The sequence below is a fragment of the Phaseolus vulgaris genome, chromosome 10 (genome assembly GCF_000499845.2).
Source record: "Phaseolus vulgaris cultivar G19833 chromosome 10, P. vulgaris v2.0, whole genome shotgun sequence".
Classification (NCBI taxonomy): Eukaryota; Viridiplantae; Streptophyta; class Magnoliopsida; order Fabales; family Fabaceae; genus Phaseolus; species Phaseolus vulgaris.
In genome coordinates, this window is record NC_023750.2 from 41,537,570 (window position 1) to 41,560,262 (window position 22,693).

A 22,693-nucleotide genomic window follows, 5' to 3' on the forward strand; every position below is an offset into this window, starting at 1 on the left:
ATTGAGATTTTATCTTTAATAAATTTTCATTTTTATACATGTTTCAAGAAATTCATTTTGAATTATTTTAGATATTACTGTTCTAATTAAATAACATAAGTTATTTTTCTTAATTAATATAAATATTAATTATATTTTAACATTGATTGGTTTAATTAAATTATTTTAATTATTCCACTTAATTAATATAAAAGTTAAATTTCAATCATTTAAATTCAAACAAATAAATTTTTTCAAAATAATGCAAATTAAATAAGAATTTTAATTAAATGCGTTAAAAAAGTTCCAATAACAAAAATTGAAACTCAAAAATCATATTGTGTATCATCCTATTACAAAAATATTGAATAATAAAATTTTAATTACATATAATCTTAATTCATTGTAAAATTTCAAAATAATCAATTAAAAAAGTTTAGCCTTCTATATAAAAAATAAAATAAAAAATTTAGAGTGGGTTATACAACTCTCAAGCCTCCTTTATTTTTTCTCTAAATTCTCTATTATTTATATGTTTGTTTTCTTCCTGAATTTGAATTCGTATTCTATCTTCAATATTTTCTTTCAATCATTTATAATATAATTTGTTTCTCTTTTATTTCATATATGCAATTTATATTTTTATTAACTAAGTTTAACACAATCAAATTTACTGCAAGATATTGCAAAAAAAATTGAATGGAAATTTGCTCTAAATCAACTAAAAACTACATATGATTATATCTAAATAATATCTTTACAAATGATTTGATTGAATTTAGAATTTCATTTAAAATGTGGTCACCAAAGTTTAAAATCTCTGTAAATAATTAGAAAAAAAGAAAGACAGAGAAGATGCTACTTGAAAAAAAAAATGAAAGAATATACTTAAAATATACGTTATCAAATAATTTAATTAATTAAAATCTACGTTAGTCAATAATTCTAATTAATAGTCAAATTATTCCTGCTTTAAACTTATTTAAAAAAACATATTTATTGAAAGACATGTTAAACACTTCAGATGTGATTAAAAATATATTTATTAATTACAAAAAAAAAACTTATTTTTTATTTTATTTTTTACATCTTTCACTTAAGTGGGCACCTCCATGTTTTTCTTAACTTTGAAAACAAACATGTCATTAAAGAAAATAATAAATTTCCCTGCCAAAAACTTTCCATTTTATCATTTTTATTTCTACATAATAATAAAAACCGAGATATAGATAATAATAAAAATAAAAATAATTAATATTATTTAAAGTTTTGGAAATGAAAACTACAAAATCATTTAAACTGCTGATAATCAAAGAACAGAGGAAAGAACAGTTAATCTTGCATGTTTTTTCCCCTCTGTTTGATCTGTGAAGAGTTGAAATAGTTAATGAAAATCATAGAAAGATAAGAAGAAAGGGAAAGTAGTGTTGAAAGAAAGAAAGTTAGAGAAGAAGCGCGTGAAGAATGAAGAATGAAGAAGAAGTGCATTTAAAGAGAAACACAGAAGTCTATGAGTAGGAGGCATCACAGTCTGATATGAAGTTGAAACTTGCAGCCCTCTTATTTAAAAGCAATCCCAAATCCCTATGCACATTTCAACGTACCATTACACGACAAAACTCATTTTCATCCCTTCAATATTTTATCATTACTTTCTAAAACCCTTTTGTTCAGATTAGGATGTGATCATATTCACATCGTCATATGTCAATGTCACCATAGAAAAAAAGTTGCTTTGTAAATGGATCTTATTTCATCTACCCTTTTTCTTTTTTCACTTTAACGTTAATGATCATAATAAATTATATTTTTGGGTAATGGAGAATTGAGAAAGCTGGTGGTGTGGTCTGTGGAAGGTGAGTGGTGAGAGAGTGCACTTGAGTTTTGAAGTTCAACTTAATTGACTGTATTAATGCAGAGATAGAAATAGAGAGAGAGATATATATATAGAGAGAGTTCATAGTTGTTCAAGTGTGTGTTGCACTTTAAAGAGATCAGATACAACACAAGTGAAGGCTTCAATTCAATAGAAAGTGGGTGATGAAGTGGAGGAGTGTGAGACAATAGTGGGGTACCACTTTCAGTTTCTGTTTCTGTTTCAGATTGAGAGTTTCTTCTTAGCTTATAAGTACATATACATGTACATGCACAGCTTTTGGTTAGTACCAAAATCCCATTTTCTTGTTCCTCTTCACACTTTACTGATTTTTCAACTTCTCTTTCTCTCTTTATACTATTCCTTCCTGTACGATCTCCCTTCATTCTCTTTTTCCTTTACTATTTATTTCTCTGCCAAAGATTTTTTTTTTCTTCGAAAAAAGTAATCTTTTTTTTTGTATGGCATGAATCTGAGGTGGTCTTAGATAGATGGTTTCTTGTTATGTGTAAGGCAGACAGACTTCTATTTCCTGATGGTTGATACCTTGTTGTTGTTTTTGGCAATGACTTTGTTTCATGTTTATGTGAATATTCTGGGAATTAACCACTTCTGAAGAAGCTTTTCAATTTTGGCATGTTTTTTATGCTGCTAAAAAGTCTTTAAAGGAAACAACTCCTTTTCTTTCTGCTCCTCACTTTTCTTTTTTCTTTCTTATCTCCTAACACCCCTATGTTTTTCTGCTTTTTTTATTCACAATTTCATTTAACGGTTCGCATGCATTCCATCTGTCTATTTTGTTGTGTTGAACCAAGATTCTTTGTTGGATTTAAAGGATGTGAAAATGTAGAAGATTCCTAGACTCATACTTTTTAAAGAAATTTATTAACTTTCTTATTTGCAATCTTTTTTTAGACAGGAGGAAACTTCTGGTCTCATGCAATTACTTCTTGCTTTTGATGACGTGCCAGACACTGTTCAATTGTTTGCATAAAAGAAGTACATGACATTCTGTGGGGCAATTTAAATGTCATCCATAGGACATGATATGCTGATTCGAGATTTGAAAAGATTTACCATTAGTTTTTGTGATCCTCTTTGCCAAATCCTTTTTAAGTATGTTATAGGAGCTTCTGCATGGCATTTCATATTGTCTGATTACTGAAAGATAATGTTTTTCTCTTCCGTACATCTTTTTTCCAGTACAGAACCGTGAGTTTATTTTCTGGATATACACATGCCACAAGCTGCTGACATGCAAAGATGGCAGCTTTTTCTCATACACAAACTATAAGTTGTTGTAAAATAGTGTCTACTTCAACTTGTTTGCCTTGTTTGTTTGTGCATGTATAAATTGAAATGTTCATTAATAGTTGTTTTTATTGAGAAAAGGCTATAGTTCAATCTTGGTTTTTAGATCATAGTTTATTCTTGTTTGAAGGTAAGTACTCTAAGCAAAGCTTAATCCATTGGGGAAAACAATGAAGAACTTAATTGAGAAAGGCTCTGGTTCTACCCATTTAGCAGCTCCTTATGCTCTTGGATGCACATCATGGGGGACTTCCTCTGAATCTAATGTTCAACAATCATCCATGTCCAGAGGTTTGACCTTGAAAATGAGTGTTCTGCCGCAACAATGCCATAAGACTAAGCCATTGAATTTTCAATACCAAGACCGAGATTCATCTTCATCTCAATCAACTGGTCAGTCTTATCAGGAAGTTGGTTCAGCGCAATCAGGTACTTGTAATAAACCTTAGTCTATATGTATATGTCTGACTGTTCTAATCGATTCTTTTTTATTGTTTCTATACACATATTTTCCCCTGTTGTGAAGTAATGAAGAGTAGGAATCTTTGTAGCAAAGAAAAAAAATGAAGTAATACCAATTTATGATTATGATGTTACTGTTAAGTGATATCTCCTCACTTAGCATTTCATATATAGGAAAGTAATAATGATAGCCGAACATTAAACAAATTTTCTTTATAAGTGCTTAGTGCATGCTTGGTTTAAAGCTCTATAAGTACTTTTGTGAGATCCAATACAATTTTTTTTCGATCCAATGCATGAATTGAGAATGAAAGATCTGTTCAAAAGTACTTTTGAACTCTCCAAAATTAATCCTAAACATGCACTTAATCGGTATTTGAAAACACTTTTTGCTTAATGGATGTTGGTAAATATTTATTGTAGGTCAAATTTCAGTCCAGTGTAGCAATTCTTCTGCTTGTTCAACACTTAACACAACTGGGAGAAAGAGTGTGGAAGGTGCCATCAGGTCTGTTGTGCGGGGTCAGGATTTCACCTTCCCTCCTTCACAACTGTGTCACAACCAACCACTTGTAAGTTGATGTATGATTGTATCTCAGTGGACTGATACTGTTTGCAAATATTTTTCTTATAATTTGCTTTTCAGGCTCATGCTGCTTTCCACCTTGTTGAGCCGTGCTTTAGTGGCCTACTAGCTTCTCCATATGGGCCACAGCCTAACGTAAGATATTGGAGTCTATTCATTTCTTTTTTCACTATTTTGTATTATTGTCAACTTCAGCACAGTGAGTTAAAGATTATCATGTAAACAAATTGCTAAAGTAACTGTATGACAGACTCATGGCATCAGATTATGGTTTATCTGGAAAGTACTTTGTTTAGATCTGGTATAAAGAGGTTTTCACTTTGTAATTGCCCCACTGTGTGTGTTCTGACTTAGGTTGGTACACTGCAATTTTTTTTCCAATGATTTTGTTATGTTGTTGACTTAGAAATATGGTAAAGGTGTTTGGGGAAAGCATGGCCCTTATTATTTGTAGTTTTCTTTTGATTGTAAGCTTTCTGAGGGACTTTTGGATAGATGTTACTATTATGGTTTGTTTCTGTATTCCTGTTAATGCCTTTATTTTACTTATTTAAATGAGTAATGAATAGTGCCTTTATTTTACTTATGATATATACATCCTTGGGAATCTTTTCAGCAATCATCTAATCTTAATTAGTTTGTACTATTTGTTGTGCCACTGTGAGCTTGCCAACCTTAAAGATTCTCAATAGTTCATAAAGTGTATTCATGAAGAATCTTTTTATTTAAAAATGTTTCTTTGCACCTCATTTGTTTGTTCTTATTCTTTCATTGTTTTTATTATTGGTGGGTGGAGCTTGTTTCTTATCTTTGACTCAAGATATTCTTTATTTTATAAACTTAACAACTGACATGCATTCTTTACCAGACATCATGGTTACTCTTTTGCTAACCTTTATCTATAGTTGTTGTAAAAAGAAATTGAGCCTTCTATGGATAATCAAGCTTTGAGTATTTTGATTCTCATATGATGTGTTGATTCTCTATTTTGATTAAATGACCCAAAAAAAGTTACATATGCCTTCAAACTTCCATTAAATTGCATGTTTGTAACACTAAGACAAATTATGTCCATTACCATATTCTGAAACATGCTGTCAAAATATGGCCAGATTCATCCTGCTCAACTGATAGGAATGGCTACTGCTAGAATTCCACTGCCACTTGATCTTAGTGAAGAGCCTATATATGTGAATGCAAAGCAGTACCATGCTATTCTGAGGCGCAGGCAATACCGTGCAAAACTTGAAGCACAGAACAAACTCATCAAAGAAAGGAAAGTAAGTGCATTTTTGTTGTTGAGAAATTCTATCAAATCACTCTTGAAGTTAAAATTTGACTAGTAATAGAAGTGTTCAAAAAGAGTGTGCTTTGAGCACTTCTCTTATGTTTCCTCTTCCCTCAAAGTTCAATTTCTCTCCATAACATTGCCATAATTGTTTTTCAGCCATATCTTCACGAGTCTCGCCATCTACATGCAATGAAGAGAGCTAGAGGTTCTGGTGGTCGCTTCTTGAATACCAAAAAGCTTGAAGAGTCTAAACCCACTTCAGCTAACCATGCTGCAGATGTTTCAAGCTGTACTCGATTGAATCTGAGGGGAAACATGTCAGAATCTAGGAGGGTGGTTCTAGTGGAGAAGTTGAACTACAGAGATGGTGCTTCCACAACAACCTCTTCCGATATCACTACTGCATCTAATAGTGGTGATGTCTTCCAACAACATCAATCAGAATTTAGATTATGTGGTTACCCTTCTCATATTGGAAGGAACATGCAGGGTTACTCTTCTGATATGGGTGGTGGTGGTGGAAACCAACACCGTCTATCAGTCCTTATGTGACACTAGCAAGTTAATCTTCTGCATTCAGTTGGAGAAGACAATTGCATGTGTTACATGGGGAAGTCATCCTTGGCTCATACATTGTTATGTCTATTGGTTGTACTACAACTTGTCTTTGGACCTTTGCTAGATTTCAACTATCATATATTGTTTGTTGCCCTGAAAATGTTCGGGCATAGAAGCACATTTGACTAACTAGTCACAACAATGTTTCTTTGTGTTGTCACATTGGAAAATTTGTTTTTGGACTAATGTTTTGATTGTGGTGTCTGTTTTATCTTTTGTATGTTGATGCTTTATTGATTGTGACTTTGATTTTTGAGGTAAGAAAGTGTCTCTGGTAAAATCAATTGTTAGGTCCTTGTCGTTTATTTCAAAGCATCTTTTGCTTTGCTGAATATCAGTTCTCAATTGGGGTTTGCTTCACTTCCATGCAAATCCCTGATATTTATGAGATCATTGATCTTGTAGTGGAACTTATACTGAATCCTTCGTGATAATTTTCAGTAGTTGTTCATCTCTTGAATCAGGATTCTTAGCTCTTACCAATGATCTAAATGGAACCATGTGGTTCACCATTGTTTGCTGTGTTTTTTACAGTGATTTTTAATTAATAAAAGTATTTTAATGTGAACTTAAGAAACATGAATTGCTTAAAATTTAGGGTCTTAAAATGAGATGGCTGTTTCTTACTGCACCCCATCATTTTTTAAGAAACTGTTTTACCCCTTTCACGGTTTTACCTCTTTTAAGAGTTCTTTAGAAAACTACTTCTGGATTGTTCTTTTCGAAATATTTCCTGTACAAAACATATTTTCTGTAACTTATTTTTATTAATTCTGGATTTACTAATCTGAAAAAAGAAAATTGGAATTTTTTTGATACTGGAAATAATATTTTGGAATGATTTTTTTTTCTTCAAAAATTTCTATTTAGGAAAAACTCCTTGTTTTGGAGACTAGGTGTCTAGATAATATAGGTTAAAATTGATAATTTATCTTTCTATATTTGATGAGTCGACGGGTCTCACTGGTCATTTTTTTTTATTTTTTTTTCTTTTCTTATATATTTTTTAAATCTATTTTTTTGAACAATAATAATGTAAGAAACAATAATATAAAATTAAATGACTTTAATATTTTAATCAATCAAAAACAATGTTTAGTAATTAATAAAATAAAATAAATATTAATAACACTCTAAAAAAATCAAATAGTATAAAAACTTAATGTAAATAAAGGTTTTCACCAATTTTGGTTTTATAATAAAAAACATGATAAATAAGGATAGGATTGAGAGAATCATTCGTCTCCCTTCCGTCTATTCTATCCTCATCTATACGGTATTCTATCCTCAACGGGAAGAGTTGAGGAGTTAGACAAATCAGGACAATGGATTTATACTTTCTTTTCGTTTATTCTGTCCTCAATTGGACGAATTGAGGAGTTAGACAGATCAGAACAATATATATTAGTTGGCGAATTAGGCAGATTCGTTCAATGTGAATTAATAGAGATTAGTTGGCGAATTAGACAGATTCGTTCGATGTGAGTTAATGATTGATCTATCGAATCTAATTTTTTTTATCATCTTTAAGATTCATTTTAATGATTGATCTGTCGAATCTAATTCTTTTTTGTCATCTTTAAGATTCATTTTGTTATCCCTATGATTCACTTTGTCATCTTTAAGATTCACTTTCTTATTCCTAATAAAATTAAAATGATTTAATTTTTTAATTTTAAGAAATTTATGTTTATAAAACCTACACTAAAATGAAATGTAACTTCACTACTGCCCCTCAAGCTCCATTTGGTTCATCATAATGAGAATTCCTACACAATCAATCTTCTTATGTGAAAGGCATGCTTTTTTCAAGGATTTATTCCTTCTCACTTACCTGCATATAACAAACTATTCTATGAAAGTCTTATTGGTATAAAATATTCATCGATTTTGTCGATGATTAAATTTTGTCGAAGAATCTCTTTGGTAATTTCTTGTGAATCTTTTATCTCAATCATATTTTTTATTCATAAGACTCAATATATACCTTGTTTATAGGAACTTTCTCTAATATCATTTAGACCAGCGACTTGTTTCTATACATTATTTTCAATTTGTGTATTTTAGATACTTAAATTTATATTTATTTCAGCAAAAAAATGTTCAAAATAGCCAATATAAAAAATTCTTATTCACCCAATTAAAAATCGTATACTTTTAGAGATTTTCACATATGAATTATTTTTAATTGAATTAGGTTTATTTTTTAAATATGTTATTTGAATAAATCAATTTAATTTTTTTTAATTCAAAATTTTAGTTTGAACTCCCATATATAAATTTTATTATTTAAATTACAATTATCAATTCATTTTAGACTATATTGATAGAGAGAAGAAAGAGGAGAGACCGAAGGAGAAGAAAAATAGAGAAAGAGTTGACTGACAGAAGAAAAATAGAGACAAACATGTTTTTTTTTCATCTTTTTAGTGATATTTAAAATTTTCCAATTACAAGTTATCAAAATATTTTCTAAATTAGTATAAATTTAATTTATTCTAAATTGTATATTTATATAATATTTTTTGCCACAAATTGTATTTAAGTTATCTAAAAATTAAATCTCTTTCTTAAAATTCTACATCCAAACGTGAGGTTAGGATAATTATAAATATCAACAAACTTATTATATCCCATTTGTGATTGAATAAAGTACATTTCAATTAAATTATTTTTGTTAATAAAATAACCACATTACAGCTTATGAAAAAAAACTAGAACCATGTTATAATTTAACGTGTTTGATAAAATGAGGGAAAAAAAAAGAATAATGAAGTTTCAAATATTTATGTTGATTATTTCTTCTCCACTACAATCTTTGTGTTTGTATATTATAAACTATAAACTATAAAAGAAAAGTAAAAAGAAAAACATTGGAAAATAAATACTTTATACATTTTTTAACACACTTTCGTTAATTTTTTCTCTGTAGACGATGATGTCTAGTTTATAACGACGAATATGAGAGAATGAAGTGAAAAAGTAAAGTTAAATCTAGTAATTAAAACTTTTATTACAAGTTACATAATAATTTATAAAAATTGATATATTAATAATTTTTTTAATTTTTAAAATAATATTTAATTTAATTAATATAACAATTAACTATTTTCTATTTAATGTACTTTATTAATGAACTGTTAATAATAATGAAGAAGAGAGAATGAAGTGAGAAAATATAGAAAAAACTATGTTTATTATTGCATCTCTCAAAAATAATTATCATCTACTACTATCTAAAGAAATCTTACTCACTTAAAAATTATTATTGAATGAATTTTAATATATAATAATTCTAAATATAACCCATCTTACTATGTATAACAATTTATAATTAAGTTACTCGTAGTTAACTAGAGTAGTTATAATTTATCCTTGTGTTTTACAATTTTTAACCATGTGATTCCTTATCTTTATTTTTTTAATAAAATAGAAGTATATTTCAGTAAAAAAAGTTTATAATAGATGAAAATAAATTTTAATTAATTTTTTTTAATAAAATAATTACCTTGTGGATTTTGAAAAAGTTTATAATATGTTTCCCAATATTTACAAGATCATTAACCAGAAGGATTTTGTACATTAGAAAATTAAGGTTACAAGAAGACACGATATTTACATAAAAGAAAGCTTAAAAAATATATAACATTTTTCTAATACATCCTAATACATATATATATATTATATTATATTATATTATGAGTTGAGTATATTTTTTCTATGTATATACAAAATTGATTTTTATCATTATACAAATGTTTTTTTATGAAAATGATCGAAATAAATTATGATATATATATATATGATGCAATCAAAATAATAATAAATTTTAAAAAAAATTGTCAATTATTTCACCAACAGAATGTTCATTTTCAATTATTTTTATACTAAAATAACTTGTTCGTTTAAAATTTAGACCAAATCAATAAACTATTATATTGTAGTAAGAAAAAAACATATTTAACTTATATATTATTAGAAAATAACATTACTATTGATTTGAAAAGATAATTAAATAACTAGGTTAACCCATATTATTGTCATTGAACATACTTAATAGAATATGCATTGAAGAAAAATCAACCTTTAAATTAATTTTCTATCCCATATTCTTATTGCTTTGCATATTATGAATATTGGATTATTATACGATTATCTCGAAAAGTCATAAAAATGATAAAAAAAGTGTTGTGCGAATTCTCAGGAGCCACTGTTCAAAATTCTAATACATAAGTTTTATGTCTTAATAAAAGATTATTCTAAATTTTATATTACAATAAAAAACTATTTAAAAGATAAAAATGAAATCAAAGTTTATAAATATGATAAAGAACCAAAATTATAATTTATTTTTTAGGTGTTTAGATGTCCTGTATTGTTAGAAAAAACGTTAGATTAATAAAATAAAATTATATTTAGAATAAATTTTAAGATTGTTACTATAGATATAGACAAACTTATTACAAATATACATATAGTAATTTTAGATAAAAATAACAATTTATTTAAATTAATTTTAAATGAGGTACGCATCTTCTAGATTCATAACAATATAAGATTGAATCGTTAATATCACATGTGTAATACAAGGACGAAAAAGTAATATCCTTTATATTTGATATTAGTATTTTCTTTATTTTTGCTTTTATTTTGATTCAAAATAATAGTGTTTTAGTATTTTAAGATACTTTTTCAACAATATCTCAATAACAGTGCTATCTGCATTGAAGAGAGGAAACAAGATAATTAAAAAAAAAATCGTTTTAATTAAATTTACATTAATTAAATGTTTTTTATTGAGTGTATCATAACTTTAAAAAATTATTGTTTTATTTTTAGAATAGAGGAAACAAAAATGAATGTTCGCATATTTAGGTGATTTTTTCCTCTTTTAGTAATAATGCGACCATTACTCATCTAAGTAAAGTAATTAATTTTATTATTATTATTATTATTATTACATTACCATTTGTGTTTAAGAAGCATTTTATGAATGTTTTTTTGCTTAAAAAAATTCAATAAAAATCTTCTCATGGATCTTAAACATCTCGAAAATATAATAAAAACTATTCAAACTTAAAATTACATATATAATTAACTCGTGACAGTAAAAAAGCTGTATAAATAAATAATCGATTTAAAACACAGACATAAAAGTAATAAATTGTAAAATGTTAAGTGCTGAAAAGAAAGAAAAAAAGACAATTTAACAATATCAAAGAAAATAAATAATTTTGAAAATTGAGGAAAATGGAAGAAGATAAATTTGACTTAAGAAGTGTTTGTAACCACGCCGGCGCAAACAAAAAATATGAGTAAAATATTAAAATAAAAATAAAAATAAAATAATAGAAGAAATAAAAAGAAGAGTTTTATTTTGTTGTTGTGTTTGAGCAGTGACTGCACTTTGCAAAATTTTGGTTGCAGAGAGGCAGAGAGAGGCATCACTCTCTACACTTTAGCTCTCATCTCTGCAACTCACGAATCTCGTTTCCTCCTAAACGACTTCGTTTCGCACTCTCCTTTGCTTTCATTCTTCTGATTTAGGTTTCAGAGGAGGAGGACCACCGGAAGGCCCAATGGACTCGCGCACGTATAATCCACGCACTGTCGAAGAGGTTTTTAGGGATTTCAAGGGCCGGAGAGCTGCTCTCATCAAAGCCCTTACCACTGGTAAATTTTTCACTTTTCTTCATCTAAGATAATTTTCAATTCCTGTCGTTTACGCCGTTTTTTTAGTCAAGTAATGTGCTTTGAATACAAATTTTGTGTTTTTATGTTTTGTCTTTTGGTTTTACTTAATGGGTTGGTGAAAATTTTCGTGTGGGTTTAGCTTCGTGTTAGGCGTCGGTGTTGTTGCCGTTGACGCTTGACAGGTGCTGGTGAGAAGTTTGGTTTTGATATTTGGAGTGTTTGACATTTTTTTAAACTTTAATTTCAGCTGATAATTTAGGTTTTGTTTGCTATGTGTAAGTTTTGATTTTGTGTGTTTTTTAGGTTTGCGTGTGTATGGGCTTGGTTTTTTCGAACTTTCTTTGGATGATTTTCCGTTGTCAATTTTCATTTGATTTGATTTTTGTGTCAATTCGTGGCTTTCTTATTGGCATTGTATTGTTGTTTGATGGAGAGGCTTTGAAGCTTCGATAGTAGGTGTGTGTGGTTTTTGAGTGTTGTTTGATTTGTGCTTTCTAAGGAATTTGCATGTGTTTCTTCCTTTTCTTCTTGTTATTCTCCTTTCAGTGCTTAACTCTGGTATGGTTTAGCGCTTAATGTGGTGGTTTGCTGATATTTTAACTTGCAACTGCTACTTCGGTGTTTGTTACTTCTCCATTTTTAGCTTTGGAAAGTGTGTAAGGACACTTGGTGCCTATGAAACACGGCAATCCAAACATACATATGATGCGTTTCTTCCTGTCAGTTTCTTTTATTTCCTGAGCATTAGTCTTTGTTTGTTTACTGTTTTCATAAACAGTTTTGTTTATTTCCTGAAATAAATATTGTTTGTCTCCTAAATACATTTGAATTTGAAACTTTTTTTTTTTCCTTTGAGCACATTTCTGTTTTCTAAAAGTTGAGCACATCTTCCAATTGTTTTTGGTTTTTAAAATACTGGTTACGGAAACAATTTTCCCGAACTGATTTTGGAAGACAAGACAAATAGATTGTTGAATATTGTAAACGTAAGTTTTTAAAATAAAAAGACGGGTGAGAAAATCAAACAGACCCTTAATATCTATATTCATTTTCAACGCTTGATGTGATGCTCAGCCTTTTGTATTTGTTTATCTTTTACAATTTATGTGTGAAGGTTTTGGAAGCTTTTTCATACTGATGGACTTTTTCTTCTTGGTAATGCTGTTGCAGATGTTGAAGATTTCTACAACCAATGTGATCCTGGTTAGTTGTACTCTCTTTAAAGTAGTGTTGTTTGCAACGACATTTGTGTGTTCGAATATCATTTAGCTTTTAACTTATTGTATAGATGGATTCAATTGGGGCTTCTGTAAAGATTAAGAAATAATTAATCATTCGGTTGATTTACTATGATGTTTGAAGGATTTTTTGCTTTGAATGTTGGACTAACTAATATATGTAATGCTGTCTATTTCATATGAGGGTATAATTTTAAACTCTTCCAAGTTACCTGTTCTCTTGATTAATTTACACTTCTCCTGTTTTGTTTTGTTGAATCGTGGCTTAGTTATGAGTGGTTATTTCATTATAGAAATGTGATTATCAAATCTGGTTATTGACTGAACTCTAGGGAAATGCATTTACATTGTCAACTTGTCATACTCTTATCACTGTCGATGTTATTCTCCTATAGATATTGTTCTATGCAGAGTTATGTTAAATTTAATTGAGTGCCTGGTGCTTCTCAGTCTCTTGGTTGTAATTTTTGTTAATTTTTCTCTGCAAACAAAAATATTACTTTTGCAGCTCTTCTAGCTGCAACAAAATACCATAGAGAAAGGATTAAGAATTTTATTAGGGATTGTAAGCTTTCCTTTTTAGATACTCTATTTGGTGCTCATGTTTTATGAATAATTTCCCTTCATTCTTTCAGAGAAGGAGAATCTCTGCTTGTATGGCTTTCCCAGTGAACAGTGGGAAGTAAATTTACCTGCTGAAGAAGTACCACCTGAGCTTCCTGAGCCCGTGCTGGGCATTAACTTTGCTAGGGATGGCATGCAAGAAAAAGACTGGCTATCTTTAGTTGCTGTCCATAGTGATGCATGGTTACTTGCTATAGCATTCTATTTTGGAGCCAGATTCGGGTTTGATAAAGCTGACAGGTATTTCATTTTCCGACCATAAATCTTATCTGAAGTTAACTTAAGTTGGTGTGCAAAATCACTAAGCATTTGGGATTCTGCTTGTCTGATTTGTCTGGTTAGGTTCTTTTCTTTTCGTGTCTCATCCTTCCATATACTCATGATTTGCACATGTAATGCAGGAAACGGCTTTTCAACATGATCAATGAACTGCCAACAATATTTGAAGTTGTTACTGGTGCAGCAAAGAAGCAAGTTAAGGAGAAACCTTCTGTTTCAAACCACAGTGGCAGCAAGTCGAAGTCCAGCTCTAAGGCAGTAATAATATTTTCTTGCACCCATGCATGGCCTATAAATATATTTTTTCGTTTATACCTATTTTTTTTTTGGGTAGCAGTGATGAACTCAGTTTGATCTTCAGGTGTTGTCTGTTTCTAGATTATGGCCTCATTAAACTTTAAGTACACTGTTCATTAAGTTAATTTTAGAAAAGTTCGGTCTGTGTATTCTATAATTTTAAACATTAGAATAGTTATGAAAATGGTGATGTATAATTATAATGTATGCGAAAAATCTACATATAAATCTTTAGTAGATTAATCAGTATCACATTTTATGGATATCATTGTGTCGTCGTAAGTAGGGGTTTAATATCATGGTATACTATCCCCGTAATGGCAGGCAGATGAACTAGTTCATATCTATTGATTAACTTCCAATATTTCGTGTACCTTACATGTATAAATGATCTGTTTGGATTTTGGACTCTTAACTACTACCCTCATTCCTGTAGGAAATGGGTTAAATGAAAAGGGGGATAAAATATCCGAGCATGCGATCATGGTTTTTTATATTTTTAAATTCTAATCTGATTCTGGGAATATATTTGCTTGAATTAATGTTTCCGTAGTAGTCTGTTGACATGCTGGTTTAAATGGAATGCATTGTAGCTGTAGTTCTCATATAATTGTTATTTTGTGCAGCAACGGGCTCCGGAATCTCAGAGTAGACAGTCAAAGCCATTGCAACAACCAAAAGAAGAGGATGAAGATCTGGAAGAACAAGATGAAGATGAACATGGAGAGACCTTGTGTGGGGCATGTGGTGAGCATTATGGCACTGATGAATTCTGGATTTGCTGTGACATCTGTGAGAAATGGTTCCATGGTAAATGTGTGAAGATTACCCCAGCTAGGGCAGAGCATATCAAGCAATACAAGTGTCCATCATGCAGTAACAAGAGAGCTCGCCCTTGACGAACATGAGCCAAGTTGTTCCACCACTGACAATCATTGTGGACTCCTTGCTGATCATGTTGTTCTGCTTTACTTCCTAGATGTTGCGGTTGATGGATAGTTTGTGTTTGACAGATGTAGGTTTCTTTTCTAGTCTGTAGGATTCTGCTGTGTTTGGTTTTGTTATTGTCAGCTGCAATTCAGTTGATGCCTTCTTGGATATGATCAATTTGTAGTTTATGCATTGTTGACTTGGGAAAGTGAAGTCTCTTCCTTAATGTCACTCTAAGACTAGGTTAATGAAAAACACAAAGTTATTTTAAATGGATGTCTAGTTATGTCATTGCTAGTTTGCTAACCCTCCCCCATAACTTAAGGTCTTTTGGGCCTAATGTTTTCCTGGTCCGTCATTGTGCATCTAAAAGATGGATGCGTACTCCACTAGAGAATTTCTTCAACATTGTTGGGTTGGTTTGTAGGTACATTCCTGTGAAGGAGTTTTTCATACCGAGCTTTTCGCTGGGAAAACGGTTGCTAAGCTAATGTATCAAGGAAACTGTTTTCTCTATTTTAGTTAATGCGTGCATGCTCCATGTATCATCTTAGGAAGCTGGTGAAGTTGAAACCACGAGTCCTTGTTCTTTTAATATAATACCTGTTAAATTGATTACGCACTGGGTACTTTGATTAGTTTTTGCAAGAGCACGAGATATTGGATAAATAAATGCTCACGAAACCAGCATTTAGGAGCTGTTTGGTTTTTCAGCAACTACTTTTGGAAATGTGACTGAATATTTTGTGGATTTTAAGTTAAATAAATAGAGAATCAACTTGTTATAAACATACCTTGTGTCAGTATATGATCCAGCACCAGATGGTGTGGGAGGTTTCCTATTTAGAGTTTGGATGCAGGTGAGTCACAATTCTAACATTCAAGCCTAATTACAAGGTAATTTCGGCATGGAATGAGTCTAGTAATCTAAGTATCCTAATATCTGGGCATGAAAAGTGTGTAGCAGATGGTTTTGTGTGGTATATTTGGTCTAGAAGGGAAGGATTGGATGAGCAGGTGGAGGAGATGAATGTTGAGATGACGAGGTTACTTCGTAGGAAGTTCTAACGTTAGAACGATTCAATCACATGATCATGGACATTTCCATGTTCATTCTTCCAACTACAAAGATGGGTTTCAGCGAAGTTTAAAATGGCCATTCAGAATGTTGAATCCCTCAATTTTAATGGAAGTGGTTTCATTACTAAAGTTTTTTATTTCCAGAATACTAAATCATGGGTGAAGTCAAGGCTTTATCTGCCATTTATCCATATGGAAGGAATGTTCATGCTTTAGTTCTTGTATTTACAGAAGAAACGTGACAACATACATAACATAGGAAGGTTTTAAGGATGAGTTATTGAAGAGATTTTCTATTGGTGCAACTGAGAACCCTTAATAATAACTACCATTTCCACGTAAGACATTTGTTATTAACACATGTAGAATTGTTATTTAAGCTATCTAACTACATGACTATACAAAGCAATGTAAACTTTACATCATTTGATATTCTGATCAAAGAAGATTACTTACAAAAGCATTTCTATAGTAACAACCTTAACTGCAAAAGCTTAACGTGATTACTGCAATATAAAATTTACACACTGTTCTACATTTCGAAAACAGAAAATCCCAAACAAAAAAAATGAAACTTTCCATAGTTGATGGAGAAAAAGTCAAATTAGGACTCGCCTTTGTCTTTTTGCTCATCTGGGTCTCGAGCTTTCTGAAGAAAATGCAGCCTCTTCTTTGCAATTTGGTCATGGCAAGCCCTAGATAGAAAAGAGGGTGCATTTGGGATTTTGAGATGTTAGGTTGGCATGATCCAATGGTTAATATCATAGAATTGAAGTGTTTTGACGGCTGTGATAAAAAGGATTGAATTTCCTTTTCAGGGACTACTAATTATTAATGAAATGGCATCATTGGTAAGAAATGCGTTATCCTTTATAGCGGGAAGAGACGGTTGGAGTGTGACACTGCCAACAATGGTGTTGGCGTATGCTGCTACGCTTTCTTCCACTCTATCGTTTCAAAATTCTGTTCCTTTCTCTTCTCAACGTTCAGGAACACCATTTGGATTCTCTTTCCCATCAAGCAGAGATAATGGTGCTGTTGTTCCACCACTTGTTGTCTGTCATGCTAAGAAGAAACTTAGCTTTATGGAGCAAATTCTCGATTATATTGAAGGTGGTTACTTTCTACACATACCTCATCTATAGTTATTTTGTCTTACAATCAAGTTTCTTTTCGAGGTTTTAAATTGTGGTTGTGAAGTGATTTTGACACGATATTTGGTATTGAGGAAAATTGCAATAACGTGTGTCTGATGTGGCCGTAATTGCGGCTGCGATGCAGTCAGGAAACTCTAGAATTGTTGATGTTGTGGCCGTGATCACGGTTTGAGTCTGTTTTTCAAAACCTTGTTTCCAACATTTTCTTTTTCCTGTTTTGCTTATTGCCTTTGATTCTGTGTTGATTATCAGGGGGTCCCAAATTAAGGAAGTGGTATGGTGCACCTGACATCCTTGAAAAAGATGGTACTGCCATAGAAGGCGATGAGGATGATTATCCGGGTGAGTAAATGAATAGTGATCCATAAATGACAATGGTTGTATTTGTCAGAGAAACTTATTATCATTTGTTTCTAGTGTTGGTGATTTTGTTTTGACAAAGTGTTTCAAAACAGAAGATGAGGTCAGGGATGCAGTGCTGGTAACAGATGGAGATAGTGAGATTGGTCAGGTCTGCTTGCCTTTTTCTATCAAACTTTATTCCAAGCATAAAGCCTTACTTGATAAGTTGATGCATCGGAATCTTGAAACTCCGATTTTATATTCTTCTTATAGAAAGATATGATGAATTGATGGGTTGTATTTATAACCATGATTGATTTGCATTATCAAACGAATTCTAATTTTTGGCCTTATTTTCTGACTTACGTAGATGGTCATATTGTCATTGATTGTCAAAAAAGCTCGAGTAAAGGCACTGGTGAAGGATAAAAGGGTTGCACTTGAAGCCTTTGGAAGTTATGTTGAGGTGTGTGAAGTTAATTTGCAAAACTACTAACAGATGGTAACGGTATATTTTTTGTTTGTTAGTAGTTTTGTCTATTTTTCAGATTCTTATTATTGATCACGTGATGCTTTGCAAAGTCCATGGCAGGAGATACAAGTGACAATCGATTCGTCAAGAAAGCTCTCAGAGGAGTTGGCACAATCATATGCCCAAATGTATGAATACCATGCCTCTCTAGTAATATATCTTTGGTTCACATTGATTACAGTTGTCAAAAGAGATTTTTAAGTTCCATGAATAAAAGGTTAGAAGAATTGAAGCTTCTCTGTGAATTGAAGTTCTATGATTTTAAGTAATCATAGCTTTTTCAACAAAGTTTAGTTTTCTGTCAAGTCCATATTCCCTGTGGAAAGAATTGAAGCGTGTCTTGTGATGTAAACCACCACAAGTCATTGCTATTCAAAGGTTGATTTCATTGTAGTATCCCAGTTTTTTTTAGGAAGTGTAAAATTAGCAACTCAAGACTCTTTTTAGCTTATGTGAGAAAGATATTACTGACCTTTGTATTATGGAGATTGAATTTTCTCGGATTTAATTTTTATGGAATGAATGACGAACAAGGAATAGCTGACCACGTACTTGATCAACTTAGCAGACATAGAACAAGTGTATAGCATGATTACTGCTATTGATATAAACTACAGTGCAAGTAAAGCATTTTTTCTTAATTTAAACAATTTGCCTGCCCTTGAGTCTGTTTCTCTCCATTTTCCACTATTTTTGCAATAATGTTGAGAAAATTGGCCTGCAAACAAATTTGTGAATAAATTCTTGAACTATTTCATTCTTTACAGGAGGGTTTTCTTTCTAACGTTGGGAGCCTTCAAGGAGTACAACATGTAATAGTCTTATCTCAGGTACTTCTACCCTCACCCCAAATGCATTTCTTTTCACCACAAACACAAACTCCCTTTTGCTTTAACAAGGTTACAGTTGTCAGCTTATAGTGGTAAAAGTGGCTTTCAATCTATGATGAAAAGCAATGCAAAGAAACTAGCTGAGCAGGATGAATCAGTTTTGAAGATCTCAGGAATTCCTTACACCCTAATTAGGACTGGTGCATTACAAGATACACCTGGTGGGAAGCAAGGCTTTACCTTTGATGAGGTACAAACTAGAGGCCTTAATTTCTTCTTTTAATGAAAAAAAAAAAATCAAGACAAAAGGGATCTCCCAAGGACCCTCCTAATCATCAACCCACCTTACACATTATCAAGTGCTTATACTATAGCTAACTGAAATCTCCAAAACAAAAACAGGTGCTGGCTATTTATGGTATCATTGCCAAGCTTACTAATTCCATTTTTATGTTTACTTCAACAGGGTTGTGCAGCTAGTGGAAGTATTAGCAAAGAAGATGCTGCCTTTGTTTGTGTAGCAGCCTTGGATTGCACCCCACAAACTGGTTTCATCTTTGAAGTGGCCAATGGGGATAACAAAGTTTCAGATTGGAAAGAATGTTTGTCCACATTGATGGAGAAAGCAAATAAAAAGCTTCAGTGACTATTGACAGGAAATGTGTGTCCCTATTTAATTCTTTATGTGCAGAGTGCTCTCTAATGGGTTTGTTGTATTTCATGGGGAAGGAAAGCCTTGTGCCTTGCCTTAAAGTGATCAAAATTGTAACTTTCAGGTGTAATCCCATATTTTAATAACCATTGTTGATTGAAAGGCAAGAAATTGGGTGCTCTGTCCTCCTATTGGATCTCTCTTGGCTAGTAGATTGAAGACAAGTAAGCTTATCATAGTCAAGAAAAGAAAAGAAAAGAAAATTACATGAATCAGACTTAAAATAAAATAAAAATTTGAACGAGTACTCACAATTATATAATACTATTTAATATCTTGAGTAATAATAATATGGTGATTTGTCATAAAGATGAAAATATTGTATTCTAATAGAAGTTTATCCACTGGACTTATCTTCTCATTACTTTTATCATATTTTTGTCCTATGACAAGATGAACGTGTCTCTGTCTATTTTTAATTTAATGATTGATTATTTTTTGAAATTTTCTTTTTTCCTTTAGTGGCAGCACTCAATCTCTATTGACTTCCTATACATTTTTTTATAAAATAAACTATTAAACAGGCTAGATAAAAAAATTGCATATAGTAGACTAAACCAGACTTAACAATTATCATAGATATTGAGTTCAGACTAGCCAAAATCTGAGTATTCTCAGGCTTGAGACTAGATGCTTTGACATGATACTTGTAGTTAGTTGCAGATCCAAGAACTTGGACCACACCCTATCAGTTCCTACAAAAATATCTGCAAAATGAGTAATTGGAGATGGATAATTTTCCCACAAATTTCAATGGAGATAGGTGTGGGGACTACTAGTATAATAGATATATAAATAGCTAAGAATCCAACAAACTTTATTTCATTTTGTATCTTGGTTTTGGAGCAGGGTCCAAGTCAAGCAAACCCTGATTTTATTGTGTTGATCTAGATTTAGATTAAAAACACCCAAATTATGTCATTTTGTTCTAGTTTGTTGTGGGTTTCTTGTCTTCTTTTGTTCACTGGTTCATTCACTAGTGTACTTCAAATGTTCATCTGTATAACTTTTATTTCCATTTATAGTAAATTTGAAGTGAAATAAATAAATTACCATATGATTTTTAAAGGGCTTAAGATTCTGTTTCAGATCAATGATTATGTACATGATTTGGTTATCTTTGTTTTAAAGAATGATAACCCACTCTTCATTATTAAAGGACATGAATGATTTGAATTATAAAGACTTAGAATAGGAAAAAAGTTGCTGCATGTTCTTTTCTATGGTAAAATTATTCTGAGATGTGAAATTAAATAGGATTTATATCCCAATTCTAAAACAAAATTATAATTGATGCATTAGATTTTTTTTTGGAAAGATTAAATATATTCTTTATTCTAGCAGCTTCATGATGTTAAAAACATGTCTTTCAATTTAAATTTGGTATTATATCCTTTTAGATTAATTATGTTAACGTTATAGGGAACATTGAATTTAAGAATAGTAAAGTTTAAAATGTTGTTTGGTTATAGTTTATGCTTAGGTTATGTTTGATTGTTTTTGAAGTTATGTTATTTTTTCTTTTATTGATTATACACATAAATAAAGTGGTGTAGGTAACAGTGTGATCATGAGTAGAATGTAAAACATGGTTCTAATTTATCAGTCCAATTTGTATAAATGGGATTATCTTAAAAGGAATTGAAAACATATTGAATTGAATATAGGTTAAGATGAGTATGATTGGCTTAATTTGTTGGTTAAACAAATTTAAATTGATTATTCATTTTTATTTTGTGTTTTAAGTCTCTAAATTTATTATAGTTAGGTCAAATCAAGTATTTTTTTAAAATTATAAAAACTAAAATATAAGCTTTTAAAATAGATATTCAAATAAAATTTAAAGTGAATTAAAGGGATAAAAATATATTTACGCATACTTATCTAAGAAATTACATAACCACAAGTATTTTTATACAAATATTAAATTTATAACACCTTTTTTTGTAAAATAGTTTTACTGGGACATTCTTGTCCCCTAGATGTTCCACTACAATAACAACCATTTGTAACATTTTAATAATTTATTTCAAAGTCTTAAAAACTAATAATAGAAATTTAAAACTAGTCATTAACAATATTAAGATACACCAAATCTTAACTAGTTTAAGAAGTCAGTCATATCCAAACAGATTAAAAAATAGAACATATTAGTTTATTAAAGGATGGTAGGAACAATACGATATGAACAATGCTTAAAGGATAATGTAATTTATATTATGCACTTTGACTATCATAATAAGAAACATTTTATTACTGAAAAATGCTAAGCAATTTACACTTGTTTATTGAATTGCATTTTATATGTTTGTGCACTATCCATTTATTTATACATTATTGGTATGTGTTTAATTTTGTTTATTCTGGGGCCTACCCACCTTCCTATCACTATGTGTTTTTTCTCACAGATTCATTAACACAGTCAATTTAAAAAGATTAAACCCTTTTTAAAATGATATTTAAAATATCTATTTTGGACAAGTGGCTCTTAGATATGACGGTTATTTCAATTATTTACATATGAGGTGCATGGATTCTTCTCCTCAAGAATCTATCACTTTATTATATTCCAAAACCTATAAACAAATAATGCAGATTAGAGACTCAATCAGAGTTGGAGTCCAAAACAAGGATCATGGCAAAAAATACTCCTCTGAGCATTATTTCATATGTTATATGTTAAACTAATTTATATATAACAGATATTTGTACTTTTTTCTAACACAGCATGTGGATAGAAGAATGCTCTTATACATGTATATACATATACATACATATAGGTTGTCTTTTTTCAATGAAAACTTGTGGAGAAACCTCTGTTAAACAATAACAAAAATCTGTTAAAGATTCTATAG

The 22,693-nt window shown here is 30.6% G+C and overlaps 3 protein-coding genes across 10 annotated transcripts; all 3 read left to right on the forward strand.

The window, feature by feature from the left end:
• The first annotated feature begins 1,651 nt into the window (after window positions 1-1,651).
• LOC137818980 (nuclear transcription factor Y subunit A-3-like) lies at window positions 1,652-6,310 on the forward strand. Of its 7 annotated transcripts, none has more exons than XM_068622654.1 (6): window positions 1,652-2,137; window positions 3,297-3,595; window positions 4,052-4,200; window positions 4,275-4,349; window positions 5,327-5,494; window positions 5,662-6,310. In XM_068622654.1, the coding sequence occupies exons 2-6, from the start codon at window positions 3,337-3,339 to the stop codon at window positions 6,055-6,057; spliced, it is 1,047 nt and encodes a 348-aa protein (XP_068478755.1). In that variant the 5' UTR covers window positions 1,652-2,137; window positions 3,297-3,336; the 3' UTR covers window positions 6,058-6,310. The 7 variants fall into 7 exon arrangements, with proteins under 7 accessions (XP_068478755.1, XP_068478759.1, XP_068478756.1 ...); XM_068622658.1 differs by having other exon boundaries at window positions 1,807-2,050; XM_068622655.1 differs by having other exon boundaries at window positions 2,136-2,224.
• A 5,173-nt stretch (window positions 6,311-11,483) lies between these two features.
• Window positions 11,484-15,476, forward strand: LOC137819741 (PHD finger protein ALFIN-LIKE 4-like). Of its 2 annotated transcripts, none has more exons than XM_068623706.1 (5): window positions 11,484-11,796; window positions 12,988-13,020; window positions 13,691-13,919; window positions 14,081-14,216; window positions 14,882-15,476. In XM_068623706.1, exons 1-5 carry the CDS (start codon window positions 11,703-11,705, stop codon window positions 15,152-15,154), a joined length of 765 nt encoding a protein of 254 aa, XP_068479807.1. In that variant the 5' UTR covers window positions 11,484-11,702; the 3' UTR covers window positions 15,155-15,476. The 2 variants fall into 2 exon arrangements, with proteins under 2 accessions (XP_068479807.1, XP_068479808.1); XM_068623707.1 differs by having other exon boundaries at window positions 11,491-11,796; window positions 14,081-14,213.
• Window positions 15,477-17,089: 1,613 nt separating this feature from the next.
• On the forward strand, window positions 17,090-19,949 carry LOC137819742 (uncharacterized). The gene is made up of 8 exons (XM_068623708.1): window positions 17,090-17,378; window positions 17,675-17,764; window positions 17,878-17,933; window positions 18,135-18,230; window positions 18,347-18,424; window positions 19,064-19,126; window positions 19,203-19,376; window positions 19,593-19,949. The coding sequence occupies exons 1-8, from the start codon at window positions 17,105-17,107 to the stop codon at window positions 19,770-19,772; spliced, it is 1,011 nt and encodes a 336-aa protein (XP_068479809.1). The 5' UTR covers window positions 17,090-17,104; the 3' UTR covers window positions 19,773-19,949.
• Window positions 19,950-22,693: the final 2,744 nt, after the last annotated feature.

What these genes read in the sequence shown, in the direction of transcription:
- LOC137818980 (XM_068622654.1), top strand. Translation starts at nt 3,337, where the DNA reads ATGAAGAACTTAATTGAGAAAGGCTCTGGTTCTACCCATTTAGCAGCT. An exon ending in TGTGTCACAACCAACCACTT is followed by an intron (nt 4,201 to 4,274) that starts GTAAGTTGATGT and finishes TTTGCTTTTCAG; the next exon opens with GCTCATGCTGCTTTCCACCT. An exon ending in AACTCATCAAAGAAAGGAAA is followed by an intron (nt 5,495 to 5,661) that starts GTAAGTGCATTT and finishes ATTGTTTTTCAG; the next exon opens with CCATATCTTCACGAGTCTCG.
- LOC137819741 (XM_068623706.1), top strand. Translation starts at nt 11,703, where the DNA reads ATGGACTCGCGCACGTATAATCCACGCACTGTCGAAGAGGTTTTTAGG. An exon ending in GGGTTTGATAAAGCTGACAG is followed by an intron (nt 13,920 to 14,080) that starts GTATTTCATTTT and finishes CATGTAATGCAG; the next exon opens with GAAACGGCTTTTCAACATGA. An exon ending in CGAAGTCCAGCTCTAAGGCA is followed by an intron (nt 14,217 to 14,881) that starts GTAATAATATTT and finishes TATTTTGTGCAG; the next exon opens with CAACGGGCTCCGGAATCTCA.
- LOC137819742 (XM_068623708.1), top strand. Translation starts at nt 17,105, where the DNA reads ATGGCATCATTGGTAAGAAATGCGTTATCCTTTATAGCGGGAAGAGAC. An exon ending in CGATGAGGATGATTATCCGG is followed by an intron (nt 17,765 to 17,877) that starts GTGAGTAAATGA and finishes GTTTCAAAACAG; the next exon opens with AAGATGAGGTCAGGGATGCA. An exon ending in AAGGCTTTACCTTTGATGAG is followed by an intron (nt 19,377 to 19,592) that starts GTACAAACTAGA and finishes TTACTTCAACAG; the next exon opens with GGTTGTGCAGCTAGTGGAAG.